General features: G+C 36.9%; 1 protein-coding gene across 2 annotated transcripts in view; it reads left to right on the plus strand.

Moving 5' to 3' along the window:
• Positions 1 to 11825, plus strand: part of LOC145786459 (epithelial splicing regulatory protein 2-like) — a 33839-nt gene extending 22014 nt beyond the window's left edge. Inside the window, exons 13-18 of one of the 2 annotated variants that reach the window (XM_082598117.1) lie at positions 742 to 911; positions 3328 to 3436; positions 4209 to 4416; positions 4744 to 4967; positions 6515 to 6733; positions 10317 to 11825. In XM_082598117.1, the coding sequence (XP_082454243.1) occupies positions 742 to 911; positions 3328 to 3436; positions 4209 to 4416; positions 4744 to 4967; positions 6515 to 6733; positions 10317 to 10472 (1086 nt within the window). In that variant the 3' untranslated portion in view covers positions 10473 to 11825. Of the gene's footprint in view, positions 1 to 741; positions 912 to 3327; positions 3437 to 4208; positions 4417 to 4743; positions 4968 to 6514; positions 6734 to 8727; positions 8829 to 10316 lie in introns of those variants that run through there. The other variant, XM_082598118.1, reaches the window with a different exon arrangement.
• Positions 11826 to 11897: the final 72 nt, after the last annotated feature.

Here is an 11897-nt window from a genome sequence, read left to right on the forward strand (position 1 = left end):
TATAAGTATAAAAGTAGAGTTTGCCACGTATGTGCTGTACATAGCCGGTGTTACTGCCATGCTTTTTGTTCTTGTTTTTAGTGCTTAACGTGGCACACCCCGAGGCAAAATATACGTATCTGATCAAACCTGTACGGCTCGAACCTTGAAATTTGGTGTTTGCTTATGTCTTGTTACACTGGCGCGTTGTTACGTCAATTAAATGTAAAATCACCACAATGCGCGGATTTTTTTAAGTTTTTTTTATTATTGGTTTTTATGTTTTTGTTTGTCTACTTAGTTTTCTTCGGGTTTGTTGATTTTCTTGTCACTTCGTGAAAGCAAGTTATGAAAACAAAGCATGTTGTTCCAATGATGATCCTGGGGGCAATTTTGTATGATTCAATGCATGAGTCAAATTGTGCTAAATTGGGACTGCGTCACATAAAACAATAGATGGTAGACGTCTAAGTTGCTGCTTTGTGTCATTTATGAGAGTTATTTTACTTGCTGAATGCTTACTTCGTGGTGTTGTTTATAAGTCTTGTTTTGGATTCTATCAATAACGCAGCAGAGTTTTTCCAGCAAAAATGTTCGGTAACAGTTAAAGAAAATAGAATATTTTCACATCAGTATGAATTAAACAAGTTGTGTCTGTTTTCAATAGACTTTGTTTCATGCTAAGTTTAAATCACTTCAAGTTTTCTGAAGTTCGGATGCATTAAGCATCATATTTTTCATATTTTGCTGTTGTGCTTTCAGGTCTTAAGCCGCCACATGACCACTCCCATCATTCCTACGATGCCTGCTCCAGCCATGCCATTTGCCATTTTACCCAGCACGCCACAAACCCTTTTCCCTCAACATACCCCAGTAGCACACCCTGCGTACCAACCAGCCATTTCGCCAGGAGCTATTCGAAACTGCATCAGGTATTTAACCCAATCCGTTTATGATAAGATACATAATTTCCAATGATTCATTTAAAATATTTATACCTCTGCCTACAACTATTTATAGCATAAATACATATGTAGTTTATATATGTACATATAGATCTAAACTGGATTTTAAAGGATAAAAAATGCTGTCACGTTAGAAAGCAATTGAAATTTATAAGGATATATCATCTCACAGTATTGCAACAAACAATATTCCATTCGACTAAATTTATAAATACTTGAACCACACAACTGGCGGTAGACTAAATCAGTAAATCACATTCACATAATTTATGGCACATTGGCTTGAACATATAAAGAAATTGGATGTACAAAAGTGCAAAATGTGAGTCACAGTAACACAATATTTATGAGGAAAAAGTCTCCATTAAAACAATGATTTACAACGTAAAATAATGAAAGCTGGATTGCAGTAATAGCAGCTGCAAATACTACGGTTAAACCATACATCATGCCGAAGTTCTCGCTTGAGTAACATGTAATGATAAAGCTCGAGAAACTTCCGTAAAGGAAAGAGCGGAAAAAGACTTGCAACAAGAACGACAAGTGTAATTGTAAAACTGGGATCAAAACCAAAACAGAAAAAGTTACTGCTAGAACACTAGTTAAACAAAGACTTATGGATACTGATTTTTCACTCAACATTTTCTCAGAAAGAATCCCGTTTCGAAATTTTCTTTTTGCAAAATCAATTAAAATTCCGCTTAGAGGTGCAACTAAAATTCCACATAACTGTACAATCCCAAAGACATTAATGTAGTGACTCTGTGACTGAGTATCTCCGGCTTCAATCAAATTTGTAAGCCATGCATCAACTGTACGTAGAAGAATTGATTTCGCAATTGAAGTATTCCAACGAAGAACAAATTAAAACAAAACTTACGCAAAAAAACATCAGCTTTCAGTGATAGTTTTTGTTTGTTTGTTTCTATCGATCAATGGAGTATTTTCACTACTTTCATCACTGTTGCTTATGGCGGAACGGTTTTGGGTTGCTGCGTAATTAAAGTTTTCTTTTGTGTCATATGGTATGGCATACCTTGGCACCAACACAATTGTCCGAATAAAAATTAAGAAGGAACAGCACGTTAAAAAGTATAAAGTGTATCTCAGTTCAACGCCGTTGTCGAAGGCTAGCTTAACGAAAACGAACACGACAGCGGAAGAGTCAAAGCTCCGTTGATCATAGTAACGACAAAACCTGTGTGGTTTGGAAACAAACTTCCAACAGGTATGTTAGAAATTAGAATTGTCAACCCAGCGCACGCAATCATCGGCATTGTCAAGAAAAACAGAAAGTTGTTTTCCCTGGTTGTTAAAGCAGAAATCACAAACCCCAACAAAAACAAAATCGTTCCAATCATACGAAGAACAAGAGTCCTGTAGTAGTCTAAAATGAAACCAGACAAAAGAGCACTTACGCTACCTGCAAAATTTGCAATAGGCCTAGTGTAGACTAAATTCAGGTGTTGCTGCTGTGAAGGACAGGATAGTGTTGCGTTTGTCATTGTTGCATTGCAGGATGAGTTGAAATATTTTTCTTGTTCTAAAATGTAACTAAAAGAACTCCAACCATAGATGGCACCAGCAAAAAGTAACGTTTCCAGAACAGCAGTGATGCCAGCAGGCGCGAATCTAAGAGTTTTTTTCGGGGGGGGGGGGGGGGGGGGCAGAAAATTTGAAAATCAATTAAAAAGAAAGAAAAAGCTAAACAGATATGAACAATGATACTACGACATATACGATATGCTAGAAAATAGACATTAAAACAACCATTTTCATCAATTGTGATGCCGAGGGACTAATATCAGCTGTTTAGAAGCATATCAAACCATTTGATGCGGAAACATACAATTTTTCACAAAATTTCGGGGGGGGGCCCGGGCCCCCTGGGCCCCCCCCATAAATCCGCGCCTGGATGCCAGTCAAGTAAAACCTCCATCGCATTTTAAACTTAAGCTTTCAAAGCTACTGAAATAAAAAAGCATGCAGTTAACGTAACTAGTTACACAATAAAGTTTACTGCCAAAAATCTTTGTAATTTGTTGTTCTATGTAATTGGACATCAACAGATGCAAAAAGAATAAGAGGGAAACCAAAAATAAGATGACTGAATGACCGACTTGGAAGTCAGTTTTTTACATTAATTTAGTGCTTGGTGAGGCTGAAACACTGCAAAAAACGATTTGTAATTCAGTGCGCTACGAATGACTTTAAATACTACAACGTAGTAGATACATTTTGAAGTTAAAAGTATTATTTTTTATTTTTTTTTCATCAAAAAAGATCACTTCAGAATCATGTAGGCTATGTTGTTTTAAAATAAAATTTTAAGAAAGGAACACTTCAGCAATCTGATAATAAATCTGTGTTGTATTTTCTGCAGGCTACGAGGAATGCCTTACTCTGCCACGATTGATGATATCATGAATTTTCTTGGTGATTTGTCTTTATACATTCTTCCGAATGGCATACACATGGTTCTGAATCAGCAGGTATGCGTGCATGGTGTGACATTGTCTTCAATCAAACACTGTCATTTACCACGACCTGGCAGTTCAACCGCTAAACCCTTTCAACTGGAAAAGGATGGCTAAATGTAGCAACCATAATTCAACTCTTAGTGTGATAAATTGAGAAAAGCACGGTCAACTTTTTATTTAGCGGTAAACCGGGTGAAATGTTTAACAGGCTTCGACTTTATTTTCGGTTCCATAGAGTGCTTATCAGAAATTTAAGTTTCCAACAATAATACTGTGTGTTTTTATATAGCCATACATCCATCGTAATCGTACAGTATATATGCGTTGATCTCAGCGCATACAAAGCAGTGTCAGTATCAAACAGTGTCAGTGCAGCCGTATAGAAGCGCCGCCGAATACATTACTATATTCTGAATGTATTCCTTTGCGTGAGCCAAGCGGAAATAAGATTCAGTACCACTTTTAAAAAATCTTTGGTATGACCCGACAAAGCATCAAACAACAGTTAGGCTGCAAATATAGAAATTGTAGTTAAATTATAACCAACCTTTCTGCACTTTCACATATCGATATCAGACAGCAGAAATAACAGGCCAGTTTAGTCAAGCCCAGCCAGTAAGTAAGCCTGGCAACAAATAACGTCTACAGACGTCAAAGTAATGTAACAAAGGACTAATTTTTTAGCTGGGACGCCAAGACCAAACATACAATATGTGAAAAAAATTCTAGACTTAAAAATTAATCATTCTTTGAAATAATAACTAAACGGCGTGACACAATGCAGGGTCGACCTTCTGGGGATGCGTTCATTCAACTCGCATCAGCGGAGAAGGCAGGTATAGCCGGACTGGATGTCAGCAAAGGAGGATGCCATAAGAAACACATGGGAGAGAGATATGTGGAAGTATTCCAATGTTCAGGAGATGAAATGAACATGGTTCTCATGGGAGGGACACTGAACAGAAGCGGAATGATGCCTCCCCCGGGAATGGGTATGTTTAAAAAAATGATTTTGAATGCTGGCTCACTAAAATTTTGTCTCAATGAATAAGTAAATTCAATGGGTAATAACAACCTTGCTACCATTATTCTTGCAATTATATACCAGTTTGCGGTATGTTGACAACATCAACGCTTTATTTCGATCATTTCATCACTCAGCCTGATTGGCTTCATGGGTGAGGAATCAGAAAAAACTTCCATGATAAAACAAAATTTTCTTCACTTCACAATTTGTGCAATAACAACAGTTCTTTTGTAATTAAATAAATTAAAATTCAATGCAAATTATTTTTTTCAGTTTTTATCTTCTGTTTCAGCTATAGTGCCTCAAGAGCCTGCTCCGCCTACCATGATCCATGCAGCTGCTCCTCTTCCCACTCACGCTGCTCCTGTAGCATCTCCTTTTATCATCCAGACTCCTCATGGAGCGCTTCTTATGCAGCAACCTCTTGCAGCCCAGCCAGCCATTCCAGGATTCCAGCAGTTGGAATTGATCCAACAGACCTTATTATCGCCACCAAGAACAGCGATGTATACACAGGTAAATCAAACGTTAGAGTGGCTAGACCATCAAGCGTTTTTTCTTGGTGCTGATAAAGCGATATACTGTATATATTTTGCTTTTTGTTTTTCTGTGTGAATTAATTTAACCTAGTCACGTCCAAACTTAAGCTTCATGTCAGTCTATCCATACCCAATTAGCTTTTTTTCTGCAGCCAAATGTTTGAAACCCACGCTAATTTTGCATCAAAATCACAAGGAATGATTTTCAGAGATCAATGCAACGTTCTGATGAAACATAAATCAGGGTTGAGAAAAACCCGGGTTTTTTTAAAAAAGCCCAACCCGCCCGGGTTTTTTTAAAAAAACCCGGGTTTTTTTGGGTTTTATTGGGTTTTTTTAAAAAAAGATGCAAAAAAAGGTAGATTCATGCTTATTTCACCTCAAAACTACTTTTTACGAATGAAGTGGCTTTCACTCACAGTACATGCTTGCCATAACTCAATAAAATAATGCACTAGGGCTGTTGTTGCTTGAATGTTGCATCATCCATTAATTTCAAGATCAAGTTGGATGTTGCATCATCCACTGATTTCTATACAAAGTTGATGCTACCGTGGTAGAAATCACATTTGCTTTAGATTTGAAGGCAAGGAGCATTTATGCCATCATGTTTAAATATTTTTTATCATTTATATATATATTATATATAGTAATGGATGAGCAATTGAGCGATTGCGTGGCCAATTAGGCAAATGCTCTGAAACAGCCATGCGTTAGAATCCAGAATCTGTAATTGGTAAATAGCCTCCTAAATTGCATTTCACATCATATATACAGACTACAGTAGAGTAGTACTTTCACCAGTTTAACTATAAGGCCTTCTTGCATAAATGAGTTTTAGTGTAGTATATACACAAAGTGGCATTACTTGATTTTTGTGTACTGTACAATATCCACTGCGTTTTCAGTCTATTCTTGGAAATTTACTTCACAATCACATCCTTAAGTCCCAATTTAAAGTTTGTTTTAAGTGCCTTGTAGTGTTTTTGTTCATTTTTTTTAATTTTCTAATAAAAACTGGACAAATATGATGCTCTGGGTTTTTTTTGGTTTTTTTTAAGTGGGTTTTTTTAAAAAAACCCACCCGGGTTTTTTTGGGTCGGGTAAAATACCGACAACTCTGACATAAATTGAACTTTTTGTTTCAGTTAGTCTATGAAAACGTTATACGAACTCATTCAAAAACTATAAATTGAAAAGGTATTGACATCCTAGTAATTAAGTTTTATTACTGATACTGAAAGTTATTAATATGGTGGGTAATAAACTGCTAGATATTTTTCGCTCTCACAATTTTAGAGAGAATTGCTAGCTTAATTGTAAAAAACGATAACATTAATGCTTACGCCTAGTCTATAAAAATAGCAACTTTTTCTAGCTAAAACTGTGCAAGTCATACCAGTCCCACAGTCATGCGTTAAGAATATCTACTTTTTTTTTCAATTAATTTGCATAACAAATATTTTAATAAATAAAATGGTTATCAAACTGTGAGGCTAATCACTGTATTTGTATTTATTCCAGCCCGCAATATTACCATACACTCAATATTTGCCAACTCCACCTGTATCACCCACTGCCGCCACACCAATCTCTGCCACCACTCCCATTGCTAGTTTGGCGACCACCACGCCTCCTGGACAGGTCCCCAACGCAGGGGGGCAAGGAGTTCAAGTGCGCCTCCAAGGCATGCCCTACAACGCTGGTGTTCCTGATGTCCTTAGCTTTCTCAAAGGGTACAACGTAAGTCTCTGTCCATGATTAACCTACTTTAGCCTATTATTTCATCTATTTTGGTGCAAGACAGTGAAACCGGTCCATATAGTGCACACAAACGCAGTAGTAGCCCCTACACAAGTACACATTCAACCGATTTGCACCGGTTTATGCGGGTCTGTTTTTGAAATTGATTAACCTCTCTCCCTGGATCCGCCACTGAGTTTACAGTTGTATGCCGCATTGAAGTTGTTGTTGATGTAGCCTACTGTATTTACATCCCAACCTATATGTAATGCCATCATGTACAATAGTATGTAGCCTAAAGTTTATAGCCTACGTAAGATGTTTATATGTAATCACAACGTACAGTACATCCCAATATTTAAATGTCAACCTAAACTATAAATACTCTCAATGCTACCATAAAGTGCTTAATACCAAGCTAAAAACCAAGCAGAACAAAATTTACTGTAGAATCACCATAAATATGGTGTGTTTAGCAATTGATCAGTTTAGATTGTAGCGAAGTTATGAGACCAACACTTAGAATGTGACGGCCAGTCGCACATGTTCGATTGATAGCTCGAGGCGTTTGCAAACAATATTAATGGCAGGTTTCGCATCTAATCTTAAGTGACTTTGTTGAAAATTCTTATCTGGCACCAATCTGGGCAGATTACTATAATCATTTGTATAATTATCTGTAATTTTCTTAAAATTTCCTTATCAAATTCGTATTCTATATCCAGTAGAAAGCGCTTGCCCGGTAAACATTTTAATAACTGGCAATAAAAAATCGTTTTTGTCGTGCAGCATTTTAGCTGAAGGATTGGGCTACTGGTTGATTACTGAATTAGTCAAAACTTTTAAATTACAATACTGTGTAGGCCTACATGTTTGGATTTTTCTATAAAAAAAGGGAGCTTTTGGTGATGAATTAGGCCCAATGGAAAGAGTTTTCGAATTCAGACCGGAATAATTTGCAAAAGATTATGTTCCAAACTATAATACCGTAAAAGAAATTCGGTTTAGTTAAGGCGTAGAGACTTTAACAACAAACTTTATTGTCACTTGTCAGCCACCGTACCTAGGCTTACGTCATCAGTTCGAATCTTCTAGAAGTATGAAAAATCTCTCATGGTAACCTTGAGAAAAGACTATCTCACTTCAAAAACATACATCCCTTTAATCAATCATAAACCTTAATCGCCCTTAAGTAACCTGTCTGGCAACACCACAAGATTCTCACAATCTTCCTAAACCTGTTAGTCCACAAATTTGTAACTTTGTTTTTTTGTGCTTGCCGCTAATATGTCAAAGCGATTACAATCAGAAGCAATCTCTTAATTTTCCCACATGTCTCTATGACCGACAAAGCCGATCAATGAATTAAACCGCAACGTTGTAATGAGAGAGTCTTAACCTGCAAATCGGTTAGGCTACTTACTACACCAATGACCCAACATGCCTTCAACAAAGCGCATGTAGCCTACTCTAACAAGTTTGAGGAAGTGAGAATTGAAGTGTAAGTAAACAACTATTTGTCGCATCCAAGGCTGAGAAGTCGGATGGATTTTGGCGCGTCCGGCTTGATACAAAACGATGAAGAATAAAATTATTATTTGTAATCTTTTTGCAAAATATTGTTTCTTGTGTTCTTTGTGAAAGTCGCGCTTTCAGTATCGATCACAACTTAAGTAAAATTAAACTAAAAAATAAAATAAAAAAAATCTGGCAACACTAAAGCCAGAGTTGAAGTCGGTCAGTTATAAATCAAGGAGTAAAAGTCGTATATTTTTCGCCCAACTCCACAGCCCTGGTCGTATCGCGTTATAGCACCTTCAAACATTAACAAACAATATTATTTTTAAAATAATCAGAAAAAAGTGAAATAAAAACAAAAGGCTATCAAGTGATATGAAATGAATCTGTTTTAGTTTTGTTGTATTTAAAAAAACAACAACAACAACTCGAAACTCCAGTAAACATTGTTCAGCAGCTCTGTTTCCAATTTCTAGCCTTATTCTCCCGACGGCCAACTGCCAGCTGACCCTGCAGTGCCACCATGTGACCAGTGGGTGTGCATCACGTGATCCAAGAGGAAAGCGAAGCATGCCGATGAGTTATAAATGAAAAAAAATTCTTTTGAGCTCTAAGCTAACTAAAACTATGCAATGGTGGCATTTTCAATAGTTTATTTTTTTTGTGCACTAACTTTGTGTCATTTCCAAAGATGAGACAAACACAATGTGCTTTATTTTAGAAAGTTTATTTTTTCACTTCTAACTCGGTTTGCATCTTCGTGGACCAATTGACAAGGAAACCATCGGTAAGCTAGCCTCGCAGATAAATCGGTCATTTCTAACATTGACCAACTGTCTGTAGACGTTGGCCAGACATAAATGGCCAAATTTCTTGCGAGCTAGTTGGTGGCAGAGAGATGGTGACGGTGATACGGGATAAAAAGTGTAAAGCTAAATCGGTTCTGGAAAAGAATTTTGGCGTAGCTGTTCTTCATAGCTGATATGGTGAATAACAATTACCTTGTGCCACGGCCATTAAACCATTGATTGTAAAGATTAAAGTAAATGTGGATCACGTTGAACAGCTATCTGTCATGTCAATGTTATATTTCGTTCGATTTTGGCAAATTTTTTCAACAAACTGATCTGAAATTGCTTGGAACGAATTTGTTGGTTTTAAAAAATCTTTATCTGGTGGAAAACGTTTGAAAACTATTTGATGAATTTTTAACGAATCTTTTTTTTACATGTGAAAGTGGATGTTTTTTTTTATTGAACCCTGACAATGTAAAACAGCCGATTACCGTAATCTGCAGATCGCTGCAGCAGATGGGTGTTTTGACCAATCCAAAGGCAGGACTTAACGCGACTGAAATAAATAAATCAGGCTTCTTACAACTCGCAGCACATGCCTATGATGCCAAAATTTCCACAAGCATGCTAGCAAAGCACTTTGATGAATCTGACAAAAGGCTGACCTGAAAAGTTGCCATTCGATAATTTGTTTGCTCACCTTATTTCCTAAACTTTTGTTGCAATTTTTGTATAAACTCAGCTTCTGATGCTCTCCAAGTTCGATTTTGACAAATAATGTTGCGAGAAGTGAGAACCTGATTTCATAAACTTTTCTCCGTGATGTTTTTTTTTCTCTCCGCGAAGTTTTTCTCAGCTGGGTTAAATCCTGCCTTCTGATTGTTCAATAAACCTTATCTGCTGCAGTGACCAGCAGATTATAAAACACGCTTCGTGTTTTGGAAAATCTTGCTGGCTGGAAGCCTGGAATTGCACTTGTTACATCAATACAAGCTTATTGCAATAAAGTGGGCTGGTATTGCAGCAAGGCAGAAAAAAAAATTATAACTTACGACCGCTAACATCTATTGTTATTGCTACATGCGCATGAACCTTATGGGGACAATTTGCTAAGAGTGCTTACAATGATTTCTCAATTCAGAGCCTGAAAAATTTTAGCCTAACAAAACTCAAATTTTAATTTAGAATTCAAAAACTTTTTATTTGTAGTCTCCTTTTCAAAATATAGCATGGAAATAGGTTTAGTTTTCAACAGTCAAATATCTTTTCAGGTCAATGCCGGTTCCGTGCAGATGATGTACAATGAAAAAATGCGCCCGACGGGAGAGGCCCTGGTTACATTTCCATCTGTGGAGGAGGCTAACAGAGCTGTGGTGGAGAACAATCGGAAACCGATGGGAAATCGTTACGTGGAACTATTATTGTGATTGGTTCTCGCTAGAAGAGGAAAATCATTTTTTTTGCATTTTTGTTGTGGGCAAGTGCAATGCGTTGCTCGTTTCCTAGATAACAAAACCCGTCGTTTTACACTGATTGAACGTTTGCAGACGTTGAATTAATGTAAAAATGACGGATTTTGCTGCCTGGATATATTGTTCCTGCATTTTCTCCCATTTTGCTACTTCGTTGTTTTCACTGTTGAATTCAGTGAGTTACGCTCGAATGCGATGACAAAATGCATTTGATCGTGTTTTTTCAACTCTAGTCATTCGAGTTATGTTTTCTTGTGTGAATTAGTTGCTTGTTTCATCAAGCTCGTGTTTTTATGGTTTTTCAACGAGTGGTAAAAATTTGTCTAATGCTTTCATTTTTTATGTGCGCTCGGCGAATGAGCGACGTCGTTAGGTAATGCTACTGACCTAAAGCTTTTTCGATTGTTTTTGTTTCTTCGCAAATCAACTCAATGCGTTACGTTTTCTGGGCTTTTCCTTTGTTTGTGCAAACGTGCGCTCATTCCAAGTAACAATCTTACTGTTTTCACCATTTTCTATCAGAATTTTTTTACTTTACGAATATTTATTTATTTAAGTGTTTTTATTCAACAAAGTCTCGCTTTTTTTGGTGCAGCACAATTTGTTTTAGGTGAACGGTGAAAAATTTCTATTTGCACAGGGTGATGTTTTCGGTGGACTGGTGTGACGGGACTAATTTCAAATTGTTAAATCTGGCTCATGCCGAAATGGAGTCATAATTAGTTTTTACATTGAGCCCCATTGCACTAAACTCTGATGGTGTGAAATTTGCATGAAACCAACCCGCTTGGTTTGTGGTGAAATCCAGACGAAATAGATTTTGGCGTTGTTTCAATGTAAAAACAACGCAGAATCTATTTATGTATTGGGTGGTGTCCGCTATTCAGTCGTTGAATCAATGTAAAAATGACGAATTTTGCTGGCTGGGTAATTTTCTGTCTCATTGGAAAAATTTTTCCGAGCAGGAACAAATTTTTCGCTTTTACTCCGGAAAGAGTTGATTTGTCTTTTGGTCATGTACCCAGACAGCAAATCAGTCGTTTTCACATATACAGACGTTGAATCAATGTAAATACGACTGATTTGCTGTCTGGGTAGTAAGTCTCTGTAGTATCGTATAACCAGTATACCAGTACTTTTTTACGTTGATTAGATCGTCTGCCAACGTTGAATCAATGAAAAAAGACTGATAAGCTGCTTGTAAAGCTCCTGTACATACGCTTGTTAGATACGTGCCTTAACTGTTAACTACCGCGCATACTGTTAACTTGCTGCTTTCAATAAATTGTAATAAAATGAATATGAAATAGCGATAAAAATTTCATCAATGCAGTCACCGAAACCGCGAATACAGATTAGCCTACCGTGTTCACAATCCTG

Source organism: Aplidium turbinatum, chromosome 17, assembly GCF_918807975.1.
Source record: "Aplidium turbinatum chromosome 17, kaAplTurb1.1, whole genome shotgun sequence".
In the NCBI taxonomy this organism is placed as follows: Eukaryota; Metazoa; Chordata; class Ascidiacea; order Aplousobranchia; family Polyclinidae; genus Aplidium; species Aplidium turbinatum.